The sequence below is a fragment of the Myxocyprinus asiaticus genome, chromosome 38 (assembly GCF_019703515.2).
Source record: "Myxocyprinus asiaticus isolate MX2 ecotype Aquarium Trade chromosome 38, UBuf_Myxa_2, whole genome shotgun sequence".
In the NCBI taxonomy this organism is placed as follows: Eukaryota; Metazoa; Chordata; class Actinopteri; order Cypriniformes; family Catostomidae; genus Myxocyprinus; species Myxocyprinus asiaticus.
Window position 1 is genome coordinate 3,311,401 of NC_059381.1, and position 19,491 is coordinate 3,330,891.

Below are 19,491 nucleotides of genomic sequence, written 5' to 3' on the forward strand. Positions count from 1 at the left end.
ATTTAATCGGCAGCTTGATACAGCTTGATTCTGCAGTTGAGTAGAAACATTTACCAGCAACCAAATGTAGAGTAACTTGGTCGTTTTGAATGTCCCTTCAGTCTCATTGTAGCAGCTTGGAAGTTTCCCAGAGGACCGATAAGCCCCTCGACTTATGGAAACTGCGAAAAGCTATCCGATTGAAGCTTGCCATATTGCGAAATCTCTTGCCATTTTTGTGCATGATATACACCAGACTGTCCATAAACGTCCCATTGATCTCACTGCCGTAACTGCTCTGTTTAGCAATTTCCTCTGCAGCAGCCTCAATTCATTCTCTCTTTTCTCAGCCTCATTCGTTCGGTCATAAACATGATGAATGCTGTATGTGAAATCTAAAACACTGAACATGTGAAAGGACAGGCAATTAAACGGCAGATGAACGGCACATACCGGCCACTTGTCCTCTGATTTAGGGGAAGCAATGGGAATTGTGGGTAAGGATGGGAATGTAGCGAGGCACGTGCCAGAGATTTATCTAGTCTTTTATCCCGTATATCAGTTGACAGAAATGAGTGTGTCCTGCTCTTCTGGAGATGTCATTACCCCTGTGTGTTATAAACGTTAATAAATGGCCCTGGAGGTGTCGTTTGTGATAATGAAGATTACGTTTGACCTGCGCTTAAACATGATTGCTCGTGTGTTCGCTTAATTTCTCGTTCTTGCTGCAAATCAGATGAAGCAGCTTCATTCACCTCCATGCAGGGTCTAAAATAAACCAGTAAACGCCAAATACGAGTAAAATTGCCATAAGAGTAAATAATACAATTACTAGCCAGATTTTTCAGAAATTGCAACATAATACATAGTTGAAATGGCAATGTAAGAACAATGATAGTTTTACAACGTAAACTATATGAGTGAAACAAAGAAATACAATCACAAAAACAAAACAAAAAACACTCAGTGACTGGTTGGCTGTTTTGTGTGCGTCTTCATAACAACTTTTAACTTAGTGGAAAAACTGACATCAGAAGTTGAGCTAGAAAGCCATTTTTTTTCTTTAATTATCGTAATGACGACATGTATGTGGTAATGCATTCCTGACATAAAGCCACCAAAACAAAAAGTATGAGGAACAAAATCACGGTGACCCAGGTAAAATCTGTTGACTTTCTTTTTCGCATTTTCTGCGCTCATTTTGGGGGAAAATCTGTAGAATTCTGCAGAACGAATGTAAACATGTTAAACAGGGGTACGGTAAAATGGAGCAAACACACTCATACATCATTATGAGCAGCTTAAAGCATCAAATTGACCAAAATATTTAATAAACAAACACGCAAGTGGCGGGAAATGCACAGGACTTTATGAATGGCGAGCGTTCCAATTCTGCAGCGATTTCCGTTACCCTAATGACGAGTTTTGACATTTTAGTGCTGATTAGTATATGATGATTTCATTTTCTACTGATTGGTGAATTCTGACCTATAAAATTGTCTGACAAGACGTGACCAATAGAAGATTGAAACGTCACACACTGACCTCAATAAAAGAATGAATATTTCAAAGCTGCATGTTTTTATTATTGCAGGAACGTGATATATTTTAACATTTTGAATATAATACTATTAGATATTCGTGATATATTATTGAATAAAACCAGTAGCCTGTGACATAATGTCATGTTCATTGCGGTGTCCAAAATAGTCTAGTGTGAAAGCCCCTTGGTTTTCTATAATTGTGGTATGGTCATAAACGGTTTATGCTCATTACGTTTTTGTCCATTACTCTGATTTTACGCTGCATGTAAACATAGGCGTTCTTACCAGCTCATCCAATGTGCACAAGTGTTTTGCACATGAGTCTTTACATTTTGACGTCAAAAGCAGAGAATACACAAATGATTTCAAATCTCATGTAAATGTGGTTTTCTTGCCTTGTTTGGATTTGTTGCATAAGCTGTTTTTTGTTGTTATCAGCGTATTGGTGTGCATGTAAACATGCTCAACGAAATACTAATCAAAACACAGTTTCATGGCCGGTACATTTTCTCAATTCTCCTGTCACTGGCAGATAATTACGGACCCTGTCGACATGATGTATGTGTGTGCACACAGATGGGAGTTGTGTGTATGATGCAGTCAGCTTGTAAATTATTAATCCAGTGTGTCTTAAAAGAATGTGTTTCCTCTCCCTAAAGTAAAAGCAAAATGTCACCATTCTATTCTTAGATGCAGCCAGATATTTTGGTTTGAAAATGGAACAAATATCAGAGTGGAGAGGTCAGATGGGTGGAGAGGTGCCCAGTGGACCGACGGGACCGATGACGGCAGATACCAAAGTCTGTGTTCTAATACAAAAGAGTGTTTCTGTGAATTTGAGCCTGAATCGTGACAGTGTATAATCACAAACTGATGTGTATATGTGTGTATACCTTAAGGCGGTCTTTCGGGAGAGCCACAGCACCTTTCATGATCACCTCTTGAACTCTCTCCACTGACAGGTCACTTCCTGCCTGCTCTAGTCGCTGACTGAAGAAGCCAATCACCTGTGAGACACACATTAAAACAAAATGCTGTAAAGACTGATAAAAGTTTATCATACATATCTTATAGTTCTCAAAATAAAAACATGGCATTTGTGCCTGTAATGCTTTAAAAAACGTCCATATTCGTGGAAAGTGTCATAAATCGGTCTGTGAGATGTATTTTATTCTGCGCAGTGTGTGTTTAAGGCTAGTGTGAGTCATGTAGCGTGTGTGTGTTTTAAAAAGGGAATTAACTTCCTCACTGGTACCTACTGGCACAATATCTAGTGTAAATGTTCATTTATCTATTTTAGATGAGTTTTGTTTTGAATTTTAACCATGCAGTTTAGTATCTTTTCATGACAAACTGAAGGATGTCAAGAACGATATGGACAGGGGGCCTGGGTAGCTCAGCGAGTAAAGACACTGACTACCACCACTGGAGTCGCGAGTTCGAATCCAGGGCGTGCTGAGTGACTCCAGCCAGGTCTCCTAAGCAACCAAATTGGCCCGGTTGCTAGGGAGGGTAGTGTCACATGGGGTAACCTCCTCGTGGTCGCTATAATGTGGTTCTTGCTCTCGGTGGGGCGCGTGGCGTGTTGTGCGTGGATGCCGCGAAGAATAGCGTGAAGCCTCCACACGCGCTTCGTCTCTGCGGTAACGCGCTCAACAAGCCACGTGATAAGATGCGCGGATTGACGGTCTCAGACGCGGAGGCAACTGAGATTCGTCCTCCGCCACCCGGATTGAGGCGAGTCACTACGCCACCACGAGGATTTAGAGAGCATTGGGAATTGGGCATTCCAAATTGGAAAAAAAAAAGAAAAAAAAGAAAAATGTCATTCACTGTTTACAAAATACAACTATAAAATTAATTAGCACAAGTAAACAGATATGCCTTGTTCTAAAACCAAGAGAGCTGCCTAAATAGGCAACATATTTAGCCATCATTGGCAAGGCCAAACAGTAAACAATTTTAAACACAGTACTGTTGCGGCACCATGGTTCACTGATGGTATTATCATGGAATATTGATACATAACATGGTAGTGAATGATTACCATATTCATATACCATGGTATTTACATGGTACTCCAAGGTACTTTAAAAAATGTCCAAAACAAAACAAATCAAAACATGGTATTACTATGGTAAAATGTAAATACAATGTTTTAAAATACAATTATGAATATTGTATAATAAAGTTTTGAAAATATCTTTCATGCAATGACCTCCTTGAAAATGTACATTCAAAATGGCAGATAAAGTCAAGGGAAATGTCATTTATATTTTATATTGATTAGTTCAATCCCATTAGAAATACACTACTTTATCTAATGTGTGTGTGTTGTGTATTTTTGCACTTATTAGGCTTAAAAGGACAACACCTACAGAGAAAAAACTATGTAGAATTAATTGATAAGAGTCATGAACTATATTCCAAGTCTTCTGAAGCCATACGCTCACTTTGTGCGATGAACAGAATGAAAATTTAAATCAAACCAACCATTAATAGAGAGTTAAAATAAAAATAGCACTACGCTGATAACGTCAAACCTCAAACCCATGTTTGTTCTCGATTCTCACTATTAACTGTTATTTTGGCAAAAATAAACCCTGTGAACACTTTTTCAAAATGCACCTCCACAGGGAACAGAACATCGTACGGGTTTGGAACAACATGAGGGTAAGTAAATGATGACATAATTTCAGCGTCTCACCGTGTCGAGGTTCTGCATGATGTCCTGGAATGAGGGATGAGATCGGAACTGCTCAAAGAGCTCTCGTTTATACAGCAGAGCGTAAAGCAGGTTTGGGTTGTGATGGAGCGAGTTACTCAAACATGAGTTCATGATCTCCAGCATCATTCTGATCACCTCCTCGATCACATTAAGATCCTGAGCCTGAGAAAGAGAGAATTCAGTAAGCAACGTCTATCTGTGAGAGTAGACACCGTGTAACTTCCTACCTAAAAAAGCTTTTTTTTTAGGCATCATAGACACATTTGAAGTAGGCATGCACAATATTTCAGTGACCAGTTATTCTCTTTAAAGGTGACCCTAAATAGGTAAGCATTATAATGAATTATAACTGCGGTTTCAGTTGTTGAGGACAAGATATAGTAGATTACAAGACTTAAAATGCATTTTAATGTTTTAAGAATATCTTAATAATGCTGTGGAGGTGAGGGCGTGGTCGAGCACACGTCTGGGGAGAGAGCGGTAAGGACATCCACCTGAGAGGAAGAATGGGTAGAGCCGGGGGAGAGAGGAGGAGGAGGGTTAATACACCCTCAAGGCCAGGGCACCGGTCTCGGGGGATTGTTCCACCATTTCCGGGGGAACGGGATAGGTCGGAAGGACGGAGGGGAAGGTGTGGGGGAGGGATCACAGAGAGTCAGAGAGTGGGGTGCGCCAAATGTACTGCTTCATCCAGCGATGCTGAGCGGTAGCACTGGACCCACTCCGCCGATCCTTTCGGAAGCGGGAGGTGAATTGCTCCAGCACCACGAGCTGATGAGTGAAGGCAAACGGGCGGCAGACTTCGCTCAGAGTCAGGGAACGGAACCGCTGGCGGTGCTCCTCTGGACTGTGGCCAACCTGCTGCAGGATGGCTTTCTTCGGCTCAGGGTACCTGAGGAGGTTGTCGACCAGGAGCAGTTGGGCGTCCCAAAGCAACGGTAAGAAGTGGACTGCCCATTGCACCCGCTGTCATTCCAGAGCTTGGGCCGTGCGCTAGAAGAGCTCCAGGAAGCCCTCCGGATTGTCTTGCGCCATATTAGCAAGCAACAAATGGGGGTTCGCTGCTGCCAGGGTCGTGGCATGCGCCCCTTCCTGAGGCACCAAGCTCCGCAACGCCTGTCGGTCCTCCTCTTGGCCTCGAAAGCTGTTGCTGCTCCGCCCGCAGATCCATGAGGGCCTGGTGTTGAGCCTGGTGGATGCTGGCGAGGGATCGGAACACTTCCTCCAGCAGCAAAGATGACTCCATAGCAGCGTACTCTTCCTCTTTCTCCCAGTTTTCGGCACCAGTGTGGCAAAGGTTCTTGTTTGGGGCAGATAAAGGAGGAAGTGGGAGCCGGTTTCCACAGTCCATGTGAGTTACGTTTATTACAAACAAAACAGAAATCGCTTTTCAGCATAAACAAAACCAAAATACTGCTTTTCAGCATAAACACACAGGATCTTGCTTTTCAGCGTAAACACTCTATGAAACTGGTGTGTGCCACTCTCCCTCTTTCAGTGGACTGGGCAGTCTTTTATCTCCCTCGACTCTCACTGTGAACATAGAAACAGTAATTAGTAATAATTCATCTCAGGTGGATGTCCTTACCGCTTTCTCTCTCCCCAGACAGGCGCTTGACCACGCCCTCACCTTCACAAATGCATTATATAAACAGGATTGAAGTGTCACAAATGTTTTTCACTGATCAAGATTTCCATTTGTCATGCACTGAAGCACTTCATGTCTCCTAAGAGCTGACATTCAGCCTTCAGTCTCTGTGACCTCTGACCTTCTAATTTCCTATTCTCCCACAGTCCATCTCTCTGGTAATACTGAGCCTGCAGTCATCTCTTCTCTTCACATACTCTTTATTTTATTCTTACATTCCTTATTCTGAGGAGTTTGTTTCTGAGTCACAAATCTCTCTGGACAAAAGTAAGTCAATGAAATAGAATCTGCAGTGCAGTTTCCATAGAAACACATACACACATATGCAGTTACCTCATCAAATGCTGTTTGGGGGTTTTAGGAGATAACAGCTCAAGGAAGTTTTAGTGCGTTTAGAGAAACACATGAGACCGAGAACATTCAAAAACACTTATCTTAATTTCAAAAGAAATACATTTAGCTTTAATGACTTTAGAATTACACACAATCACACGAACACAAATCAATACCTGGGGAAATATACCAAGAAAACAACGAACGAATGAACAAACAAATGAAAGAAAGAAATACTTATATCTATAAGAAAGACAGATAGACAGACAGAAAGACAAATAAAAAAGAAAAAGATAGAAAGACTGACAGAAAGAGAGACAGAAAGACAAAGATGGACAGACAAAGAAAGAGAGACAGACAGACAGACAGAAAGGCAGAAAAACAGAGACAAATAAGGAAAGACAGGCAGACAGAAAAAATACAGAAAGACCAAAAGAGGAAGACAGACAGAAAGACAGAAAAACAAAGACAGACAGACTGAAAAAAGACCAAATAAAAAAAAAAATGAAAGAGGAAGACAGAAAGAAAAAGACAGAAAGACCAACAGACAGACAGACAAAATGAAAGCAAGAAAGACAGAAAACCAGAAAGAAAGGCAAATAGACAGACAGAAAAAAATACAGAAAGACAGAAATAGGAAGACAGACAGAAAGCAAGCAAGAAAGATAAACGTAAAGACAAAGAAAGACAGACCGAAAAAAGACATAAGAAAAACTAAAAGAGGAAGACAAACAGAAAGAAAAAAGACAGAAAGACCGATCAACAGACAGACAGACAGACAGACAGAAAGAGGAAGACAGACAGAAAGCAAGCAAGATAAACAAACAGAAAAACAGAAAGACAAAGAAAGACAGACCGAAAAAAGACAAAAGAAAAACTGAAAGAGGAAGACATTCACTTTCACTGTATGAAAAAAAGATGTGATGAAAGTGAATGGTGACTGAGACTTTCTTTCTGTCTAACATCTCCTCTTTTGTTCCACTAGAAGTCAGTCAATCAGTCTTGGGTTTGAAACAACATGAGGGTGAGTAAATGATGACAATTTTCATTTTTGGATGAACTATCCCTTTAAAATTACAGTTGTGTAGCAGAAGCTCAAATTGTCACCATGGAAATGTTTAGGCAGTAATTTCTGATCTAATTTGGTTTCATTTCATTTTTTATATTATTGAAGATCACCACCACTATTTAAAGCACAGTTAAATGAATTAAGCCCAGTTGAAGCCCTTCGCTCTGGATCTCGTTCCTCACACCTTCCCCTGCCACCAGATGGAGGAAATTCCTGCCCTCTGTTCCCATGACGACCCCCTACACGTCGGAAAAGATCTGCGGACGCAGCAGTCGAGAATATTAACGGGGTGGGAGACTGTCGCCATCGTTATTAACAAAATTAAAGTTGATATGTACTAAACCTTTACACTAATAACAAAAGTGCAGGCAGGACGGGATTATACAAGACTTAGGAAATACTTGTCTAGACCAGTGATTCTCAATAATGGGTCACAGGTCTGCTTTAAAGCGTTTGCAGAGAGCAGGTAAAAAAACAATGCTAAATGCAAATAATAAAAAGCAAGTAAACATATAATAGTGCATAGCACAGCAAAATAAATAGGCGTATCAATGTTTAAGAGGAGGAGAAAACACTAGGCCATTCGTCCAATCCAACGGTATTATGGCTCTATCTAAAAATCACACTTCTGCTGTTTATGCATTTACACTGTCAATTTTCCAATTCAGCCTATATTCATCCTATTTTATGCATATTGTCAAACACATGCAGATCATTGGTGATTCTCATGAAACCCATCAAGGAAATATTTTGGTCATTTTTAACCCCAAATCAGTACAAAACAAATGATTAAACAATATTTTGCATAAAGAAAATAAAGCCTACATTGAGGACCACAGAGATGTTTTGCATTGTGACATTATTTTCAGGACAATTTTACCTCTTCATTCTCATTATCATAACTTGTAAAGATGCTTTACATTTACTATTCCCATTGTTTTCAAAGATGCATCTCATTACTGTAACACAGACATTGTTTTACTGTATTAGAGTAAAAAGATGCTGTTGTACAATTATTAAAATCAGCAGGCAAAGGCAGTACCAAGGCAGTACTAGTATGATCTATAACAACTTTACAATTGAAATAATATCATTTTTTTATATTGCGGTACTGAGGATATAATAACGACCATCTTTTTCCGCATTGCTGTAATGAGATTTGGGGGTTAAATTGTCATGAAAACAATGCCACAAATGTAAAAAAATTTTATGTAATCTCTTATTTGTTTCATTTGATTTTGGAGTAAAATAGGACCAGGACATTTTCTTTAAAGGTTTCGAGAGAATCACTCTCATAGAAAGATTGAATTTTCAATATTTGTTTGACTTTTCAAGAAACAATTTTGGGTCTCTACTTGATGTCCAGAATAAAATCTAGAACCAGAATCAGTTAGACTGGCCAGGACTTCTGGGATGCCGGATCAAGCTACTACTTGGAATGCTGGCAGTGTCTAGCATCACTCAGAGAGAGAAAAAGGGAGCGATAATTAAAGGAGAACAACGTAGGAGTGAATCAGGAATGAGAGAGCTGTTTTACAGCAAAGACTAATGAGATTATACACACAGCGAGAGAGAGGCGAATTCAGGTCAGATGTTAATGTGTGAATAGAACTAGAGTGTTTTATAACAAATCAAACCCTTTGCTTTCACTGCATCTTTTTTCCATAATGAAAGTGAATGGATTTAGTGTTCATACAGGTTTGAAAAAAACAAAAATGGTGAAAATTTTTAGGTGAACTTTCCCTTTAAGTAGAAACAGAATAAAAAAACGGAACCAGAAAAGTTACAATTCTGAGAGAGAATGGAAGTGAAAATAAAATCTTCTGCCAGACAGTCATTAGTCACACGGTGACGGAACTGTCTGTGTGCATACGTGCATGATCGGCTAATGACTGTGATGTCAATACCATCTAAGCCAGTAAGAGGCAAGCTCCTGTCTCTATGGTTACAGACCCTTAGGCTCCCAGGCAAAGGTCAGATGACAAAGGTCAGGTCTCACAGTCTCTCAGGTCACAAGCTTACAGTGACGCTGAGAGGAAGACATACTGTTACCATGACAACAGCCAGGTAATCATCAACATGAAGCAAGACTGAACAAATATAAATTCATCTTCAAGGTTAATAATACAGTTTGGGTCTATTTGTGCTTGTGTCACCAAGAAGACACATTTTTTATAAAAATACTGGGCCTTGTTCATGAAACACAAGCCAAACGAATTTCAGTGTTAGAAATTGATGTGCAGACACAGCTGTGTTTGTGTATATAGGCTATTTTTCAATTAATACATTTAGCAAAATGTATTCGATCAAAAAACAATTATTCTAAAAAGTAATATTTCATTATCTTAACTGAGGTCTGTTTATGGTTGCGAAGCAACATAACTAAAGGTAGACAGATAAATCGATTTTACCAATTAATTGGTGCCGAAAGTTGCTTTTTGGAACTATTATTATCTGCAAAAATCTATGCAGATAGTTGCCAATAGTATTTTTTATTACTTTGTGTTCCTCTGATTATTAAGAGGTAGACTGATATATCGGTTTTACAATAGTGTGCCGATAGTTGCTTTCTGGAACTATCGGTTATCAGCAAAAATCTATGCCGATTGTATTTTTTATTCCTCTGTGTTACTCTGATAATTAAGAGGTAAACCGATATATATCGGTTTTAAGATTAATTGGTGCCGATAGGTACTTTTTGGAACTATCGGTTATCAGCAAAAATCTATGTGGATAGTATTTTTTATTCTTCCGTGTAACTCTGTTAATTAAGAGGTAAACCGATATATCGGTTTTACGATTGACTGGTGCCGATAGGTACTTTTTGGAACTATCGGTTATCAGCAAAAATCTATGCCAATAGTTGCCGATTTTTTTTCTTATTCCTCCGTGTTCCTCTGATAATTAAGAGGTAGACGATATATCGGTGTTACGATTAATCAGTGCCGATAGTTGCTTTTTGGAACTATAGGTTATCGACAAAAAATGTATGCCCATAGTTTACAGATAGTTTTTTCTCTTCCGTGTTCCTCTGATAAGCAAGAGCATGCAAAGAAAAATGCGACTATATGGAAATGTCCCTCGTAAACTGATACAATGCGTCTCCAACTTCAGATATTGTGAATAATAATAATAATAATATAAAGGCTATAAAAAGCTTAATTTGGTAAACATTAAAAATAAAGCATTGTAACGGAGCCAAGTCTTCATTTCAAAATAAGAGTCCCTGGTATGTTTCAGGCTTGTTTAGTCTTAAATGTTACACACCCAATCTTCTTTTTTCTGATTATTATTGGGATTTTGGTTGAAAAATAAACAAACATCTGGGATTTTATTCATTTTTTACTCTGGCCTCTATGTCTGTGCCGACTAAGAAAATGTTGTAACATTCTATGAATCAATTTTAAAAGCTAATTAATCGGTTATCTTCCTTTTCCACCACTGGAGTTATCATATTGGCAAAATCCACTATCGGTCGACCTCTAAACATAACAAAATCAAAGATCATTCTATGAATAAGTGATTGGTGCAATAATGAAGTATTAAATTGATGTCATGGCTTTAAATGCTCATTCAATCAGATTTTACAGCCAGAATGATCCATTTCTAATAAAGTGCTTTAAAATCTCCATATGTACAGACATGCAGTCTTAACATCACAAACTGTTTGTCTGTTCCCATAGAACAAAGGAAATCCCATGGTGATAATAGTGACAGCAGACAAAAACAGTGTGTCAATGTCGTTTATCTTATAAGATATGACACAAGAAAAGCTTGCAAAATCAAGTGTAGTCTAAACTCTTGCTTGATAAATGTGGTTTAGGAAATCCTTCCCACAAATCCACTCTGAGAAACTGACAGTTTGGAAACTGTTTGGGTGATGCTACAAGAGGCAGTTTTGTCTCTCATCCACTCTGGAACAGCGCTTTCCTCCACCGGAAACATGGATTTTCGAAAATGCTCCCTAGCAGTGATGCATGCTGTGGAAAACAATGACATCAGGAAATGGAAAACAAAAGTGTGTAACCAAATACATATTAGTGTGTGCATATTAAGCTGGGATATGGGAAAAAAATCTTGGCATCACACATCATCTTTAAGGGTGAACATTTTCAGGTGGAACGAGGCAGATGGACAGACAGACAGGAATAGACATGAATGGAAGGAGGGAGAGAGACAGACACAAAGGAGGCGTGCAAGGTTTAATCAGGACAGCAGACAGCAGTCTGACCCACCCAGACACACAGCAGACATCTGCAAGCCACTGGCCTCGGGCTGTTTGTGGAACATGCACACGGTAACACTCCCCGAGTCATCTCACACACACTCCATTTGCATCCCAATTGTCCCAGACACCTCACCCCCCCTCTCTAGGGGACAGAAGAGCAGGTTGGCTACTGCCTTCTAGGGTTGAACCCTCTTGACCTAGGTGACCTCCTGAAACAGCCCCTCCCCCTATTCCTTCCAATAGGAGGTGACTGCCAGCTAAGCCCCACCCCCCTTTATGTCTATTACATCTCTTTATGTCTAGCCAGGACTCTCTGCAGTCTGGAGACACCTCTGCTGATTAAATACACACGTTGGTGCTGCTATCATTATGAAGACTCTCCATAGACATAATGATTTTTATACTGTACAAACTATAGATTCTGTCCCCTAAAACCTAACCTAACCCTACCCCTAAACCTAACCCTCAAAAAAAAATTTACATTTTCAAAAAAACATCGTTTAGTGTGTTTTAAGCAATTTGAATTATGGGGACACTAAAAAATGTCCTCATAAGCCACATTTATAGCATAATACCCTTGTAATTACCAGTTTGTAACCTAAAAAAAAATGTCCTCGTAAACCACCCAAACTCGCCCACACACACACACACACACACACAATAACAGACTATACCTAATTCTCTAAGATCGTGTCATGGTCCCATTTACACCTGAGAATGTGAAGGATTTTCATCAATGTATTTTATTGTAATGCTTCTGAGAGATCTATACATCTATCTCTCAGTCTCTCATTTTATATCATATAAAAATCCTATCTCCCTAGGGATAGAGGTGACTCACATAGTCGGGCAGGACGGTCGCGTCGTCTGCTCCCAGAGGCCCATGCAAGGACTGCGTCGCTTGCTCCAAAACCTTATTGTGCTTCTTTGACAGCAGAGCAAACAAGCTGAGAGAGAGAAACAGACAGACACAGAGAAAGATGCTTAGAATCACTGAAACAATTCATTAAGTCTTTCTTGAAAACATTTAGAGAGGTTGTGTTTGTCTAATTGTGTCCCGTCTGTCACAGTATTAGCAGAAAACAAAAACAGCATGTCACTTTGATGAATGACATTGTCATATTACAGCTTTGTTTGTTTTGCCAATCACATTCTCATAGACGAGCAAGATCGTAATCTACATGTCTGGCTACAAGATGCAGTGGTTCTTCCACAGCCTTTTAATCCAGCGGCTCTTAACTGGTTTTGCTTACTGACCCAGATTGTGGTGACCCATAAATGTACAAAAACTACTGAATCGTACCAAAGTGACAAAATTGTTATTAAAATCAAATATAAACAGCATGCACCCAACAATTTGCTAAATTATTTACATGACAATCGATAAAAAGTCAAAATTCTCAACTGTTACATACAAATACATACATACAAAATATGGCCAAATGTTTGTGGACACCCCCTTCTAATTAACGAATTTGGTTACTCCATTAAATCCAGTAAAGAAAATCGTAATGTTTCTTTATGTAACGGCTTGGGCTTTGTGTGCTTCCAAATTTGTGGCAACTGTTTGGGGATAGCCCTTTTCTGTTCCAGCATGAACAGAATGCCCCTGTGAACAAAGTGAGGTCCATAAAGAAATGGTTTACTGTGTCTGGCATGGAAGAAATTGACTGGCCTGCACAAAGCCCAGACCTGAACCCCACTGATCACTTTTGGGGTGAACTGGAACAGTCAGGCCCCATCGACCAACATCGGTTCCTGACCTCACTGATAGCAAATCCCTGCAGCCATGTTACTACATACAGTATAGTGGAAAGCCTTCCCAAAAGAGTGGAAGCTGTTATTACAGCAAAGGGGGAAATTGATGCCTAAGGTTTTGAAATCAAATGTTCATCAAGCACATATGGTGTCCACAAACTTTTGGCCATATAGTGTATATACCAGGGCTGGGTATTGCCAGCCAACTCAGGATACATATCAAGATACTGTAAATAGGTCACGATTCAATATATCACAATATCATTGTTCGATTTCCTTATGATTCACATGCTCTCAATTTCATTACAATTCATATTGGTACATTTCAGTTATGTCCATTTTGCTTACATTTGAAGAAATTGTCTCTCAGCTAATGTTTTTTATCAGTAGTTTTTCATCAATTTGGTCACATTTTAGATTTTAAAAATATACAAATTTAATGTATTCCATCAATAAATATGATGTCCAAAAACTGCATGTGTGTGTGTGTGTGTGTGTGTGTGTGTGTATATATTTAACCACTCCACAGATTTCATATTAGCAAACTATAGTTTTGGCAAGTCATTTAAGACATCTACTTTGTGCATGACACGAGTAATGTTTCCAACAATTGTTTACAGACAGATTGTTTCAATTTTAATTGACTATATCACAATTCCTGTGGGTCAGAAATTTACATACACTAAGTTAACTGTGCCTTTAAGCAGCTTTGAAAAGAAAATGATGATAAGCCTTTAGGCAATTAGCCAATTAGCTTCTGATAGGCTAATTGGAGTCAATTGGAGGTGTACCTGTGGATGTATTTTAAGGTCTACCTTCAAACTCAGAGCCTCTTTGCTTGACATCATGGGAAAATCAAAACGAAATCAGCCAAGACCCTCCACAAGTCTGGTTCATCCTTGGGAGCAATTTCCAAATGCCTGAAGGTACCACGTTCATCCGTACAAACAATTGCTACCACTCAGGAAGGAGACAGTTTGGTGCGAAACGTGCAAATCAATCCCAGAACAACAGCAAAAGACCTTGTGAAGATGCTAGAGGAAACAGGTAGACAAGTATCTATATCCACAGTAAAACGAGTCCTATATCGACATAACCTGAAAGGCTGCTCAGCAAGGAAGAAATCACTGCTCCAAAACCGCCATAAAAAAGCCAGACTACAGTTTGCAAGTGCACATGGGGACAAAGATCTTACTTTCTGGAGAAATGTCTGGTCTAATGAAACAAAAATTGAACTATTTGGCCATAATGACCATCATTATGTTTGGAGGAAAAATGGTGAGGCTTGCAAGCCGAAGAACACCATCCCAACCGTGAAGCATGGGGGTGGTAGCATCATGTTGTGGGGGTGCTTTGCTGCAGAAAGGACTGGTGCACTTCACAAAATAGATGGCATCATGAGGAAGGAAAATGATGTGGATATATTGAAGCAACATCAAGACATCAGCCAGGAAGTTAAAGCTCAGTCACAAATGGGTCTTAAAAATGGACAATAACCCCAAGCATACCTCCAAAGTTGTGGCAAAATGGCTTAAGGACAACAAAGTCAAGGTATTGGAGTAGCCGACACAAAGCCCTGACCTCAATCCGATAGAGAATTTGTGGGCAGAACTGAAAAAGCATGTGTGAGCAAGAAGGCCTTCAAACCTGACTCAGTTACACCAGTTCTGTCTGGAGGAATGGGCCAAAATTCCAGCAACTTATTGTGAGAAGCTTGTGGAAGGCTACCCAAAATGTATGACCAAAATTAAATAATATAAAGGCAATGCTACCAAATTCTAAGTGTATGTAAACTTCTGACCCACTGAGAATGTGATGAAAGAAATAAAAGCTGAAATAAATAATTCTCTATTATTCTGATATTTCGCATTCTTAAAATAAAGTAGTGATCCTAACTGACCTAAGACAGGGAATGTTTTCTACGATTAAATGTCAGGAATTGTGAAAAACTGAGTTTAAATGTATTTGGTGTATGTAAACCTCTGACTTCAACTGTGTATATATATACACACACACACAGGCGGCCAAAAGTTTGGAATAATGTACAGATTTTGCTCTTATGGAAAGAAATTGGTACTTTTATTCACCAAAGTGGCATTCAACTGATCACAATGTATAGTCCGGTCATTAATAACATGTAAAATTACTATTACAATATGAAAAAAAATGTTTTTCTTAAACTACAAAGAGTTCTCTTCTAAAAATCCTCCATGTGCAACAATGACAGCTTTGCAGATCCTTGGCATTCTAGCTGTCCGTTTGTCCAGATACTCAGGTGACATTTCACCCCATGCTTCTTGTAGCACTTGCCATAGATGTGGCTGTCCAACAACGCAGAGTCCAGGGCTCCCTCCCTCCCATTGCTCGCCGGTCTATTGCCATAGATAGCGTCCATTTGGTCGAACCACTTCCTTCTGTTTGAACCACTCCGGCTGTTGTGGTCCTTGATGGTTCTGTAGTTACTTTTAAGTTTTTTTTTACTTTTTCCTACACTGTTGGCAGGTCCAGTGGTAGCCGTGTGCGGCCAACAGCTGAGACACTTCCCGAAAGACTTTTTCGTTTCGCATCTTTTCGTTCGTCGTTAACGAGAGGAACGTCTGCACCTCGTTTATTGGTTTTGCGCACAGCCATTTCTTTTTACAATTCGAAAGTCACGTGAACAAATGATATTGCTGTCGCTGTTGCTAACTTTAAAACTAGCGGGTTGATGTCCCGTGTCGCAAATCCAGTGACGAATATACAGTATATATATATATATATATATATATATATATATATATACACACACACACACACACACACACACACACACACACATACATACACACACACTGGGTGTATATATATATATTAGCAATATTACCGAGAGACATAGAAAAAAAAATTACAACCTTAAACAAAATATGGGAAGCGTTTTGACCTCCCTTTTAAACGTTAATTAGCCTTTCCTATCTATGCACAATTATATGTTTAGTTGCATTGTTTCTCTGCTGTCCGCAATCAGAACAGACCTGAGACCCAACAGTTGAGTCACTGTTTTAATCCACTTCTAAAAATGTACAATGACACTGTGTATCAAAGAGCTCTTTTTAATGAAGCTTAAGTTTGTACAGTATTTAATTTGGGTCAGAGTTTCCCCTCAGGTCTGAGCACAAGGGCTGAATCCATAAAACCTCAACATGCCAGTTTCTCAGGTTGTTCTAGACCAGCTGGACAGAAAATATGTGATGGTTTTCACTCAGGGAGACAAAAGACTGCAAGGTAGCATAAACTTCACAAGCACTTCTTACCTATTGTGTGTGTTAACAGCATACAACAGCAAACAAAGCTGAATGATTCCTACGAACTCGATTGTGTTTGTGAGATCTCAACTCCGCATGTCACGCAAATAATAGTAGGTAGTATAGAGTACATATGTGCACTTGCAGTATGCTAGTATTCCATTGCAAATATAGTAGAGTTGGGGTACTCAAGTTCAGACTCGGACCAGAAATATCAATAACGTAAGTACACTTTAAAAAAAGTACGTTCCCCAACTCTGCAAATTATTAAACAGGACATGTTTTATCAGACTCTAATCATTTCTAACTGAAAATGTTGACTATATCGAGACAAAATCTGATCTGATATCTGATCTTTCTGTTTTTATTTTATGTTGTTTTATTTACTTTTATGGGCATTATTAAATGTTTTAATATTACCATTTATTAAATGTATTTGTATTTCACTCATAATTTTAGATAAAACTAAACTAAATTGAATGGACAAATTGAAAATGAAGTAGAAATAAAAACTAAATTAAAATTCAAAATAATAATAACTACTAACACAGCTTTCTTTGGTGTATGTTGGAGTGGAGGGGAAAAGCAACAAATAATTGAAATGTCAAAAGAACACAATAAGAAGTGCGTTGAAGGACAGTTTTGTCTTCATACACCTAAAACATGTGCTTTCATTCTGAAATCACTCTGAAGATTGTTCAGCAGGATACTAATCATAAAATGTGTTTTTGTTACATTTATATTGACAACTGGTTTTTTCTTAGTTGTGAAAGTTAAAATAAGCTTAAAATATTGATGTTGAGTTTACGGTTACAATTTTAATTCAGATTCTTGGACAGATTCATTCGGACTTGGACTCGACTCGGTCTTTTGGACTCGGACTTGACTCAGACTCAACTAAAGTTGACTCGAACCCAATACTAGAACATAGTCCTTATTGCTTATAGAGCGCAACATCCACTTTTTCAGCAATCTTGGTTCCAGAAGGTTTTTTTCCCCCATTAATTTCTACTTAATGAGGGAATGAACTACAATCCCATGAAGCACTGCGAATGATGTAATTAAAAATAATGGAAATATCTAAAACTACTGCTTTAAGGCATATTTTAGATATATGCAAATATGTAAGTGGTTTGAGATTGTAGGGAGAGTGACTCGATTGCGTCATTCACATTGCATCATGGGAGTGGGCAGTCACTGCAGAGCTCTTTTGCTGCGCATTGTTGGCCTCAACTCTATTTTGCCCCTTTGGATCATGGGTAGTGTAGTTATTGACCAGGAAATTCGCTATAAAACACGATTTTTTAAGAAAGAAGTTGAAATAACACGGATTGATTGATTTAGTCGAGGTTTCTTCAAATCACAAACACTAAATATGAGCAATAGTAATAGTGATGCTTGAGTTAGCAAACAGGATAATAAATCAGAAGATACAGTTAAAATCTGCAGTTTACATACACCTTAGCCAAATACATTTAAACTCAGTTTTTCACAATTCCTGACATTTAATTGTAGAAAACATTCCCTGTCTTAGGTCAGTTAGGATCACTACTTTATTTTAAGAATGTGAAATGTCAGAATAATAGTTGAGAGAATGATTTATTTCAGCTTTTATTTCTTTCATCACATTCCCAGTGGGTCAGAAGTTTACATACACTTTGTTAGTATTTGGTAGCATTGCCTTTAAATTGTTTAACTTGGGTCAAATGTTTTGGGTATCCTTCCACAAGCTTCTCACAATAAGTTGCTGGAATTTTGGCCCATTCCTCCAGACAGAACTGGTGTAACTGAGTCAGGTTTGTAGGCCTCCTTGCTCGCACACACTTTTTCAGTTCTGCCCACAAATTTTCTATCAGATTGAGGTCAGGTCTTTGTGATGGCCACTCCAGTACCTTGACTTTGTTGTCTTTAAGCCATTTTGCCACAACTTTGGAGGTATGCTTGGGGTCATTGTCCATTTGGAAGACCCATTTGAGACCAAGCTTTAACTTCATGTCTGATGTCTTGAGATGTTGCTTCAATATATCCACATCATTTTCCTTCCTCATGATGCCATCTATTTTGTGAAGCGCACCAGTCCCTCCTGCAGCAAAGCACCCCCACAACATGATGCTGCCACCCCCATGCTTCACGGTTGGGATGGTGTTCTTCGGTTTGCAAGCCTCACACTTTTTTCCTCCAAATATAACGATGATCATTATGGCCAAACAGTTAAATTTTTGTTTCAATAGACCAGAGGACATTTCTCCAAAAAGTAAGATCTTTGTCCCCATATGCACTTGCAAACTGTAGTCTGGCTTTTTTTATGGTGGTTTTGGAGCAGTGATTTCTTCCTTGCTGAGCAGCCTTTCAGGTTATGTCGATATAGGACTTTTACTGTGGATATAGATACTTGTCTACCTGTTTCCTCCAGCATCTTCAAAATGTCCTTTGCTGTTGTTCTGGGATTCATTTGCACTTTTCACATCAAACAACGTTCATCTCTAGGAGACAGAGTGCGTCTCCTTCCTGAGCAGTATGATGGCTGCATGGTCCCATGGTGTTTATACTTGCATACTACTGTTTGTACGGATGATTTGGAAACTGCTCCCAAGGATGAACCAGACTTGTGGAGGGTCTTGGCTGATTTCTTTTGATTTTCCCATTATGTCAAGCAAAGAGGCACTGAGTTTGAAAGTAAGCCTTAAAATACATCCACATTTACACCTCCAATTCAGTACACCACCTATTTCAGAAGCTAATTGTCTAAAGGCTTGACATCATTTTCTGGAATTTTCCCAGCTGCTTAAAGGCACAGTTAACTTAGTGTATGTAAAATTCTGACCCACTGGAATTGTGATATAGTCAATTAAAAGTGAAACAATCTGTCTGGTAACAATTGTTGGAAAAATTACTCATGTCATTCACAAAGTAGATGTCCTAA

General features: G+C 38.9%; 1 protein-coding gene across 2 annotated transcripts in view; it reads right to left on the minus strand.

Annotated features, from left to right (window-relative positions):
* LOC127429243 (dymeclin-like) overlaps positions 1–19,491 on the minus strand; it is an 88,215-nt gene that overhangs the window by 15,222 nt on the left and 53,502 nt on the right. For both annotated transcript variants that reach the window (XM_051678164.1, XM_051678165.1), the window contains exons 14-16: positions 12,371–12,476; positions 4,231–4,413; positions 2,417–2,530 (exon numbers count right to left, since the gene is read on the minus strand). In XM_051678164.1, the coding sequence (XP_051534124.1) occupies positions 2,417–2,530; positions 4,231–4,413; positions 12,371–12,476 (403 nt within the window). The remainder of the gene's footprint in view (positions 1–2,416; positions 2,531–4,230; positions 4,414–12,370; positions 12,477–19,491) is intronic.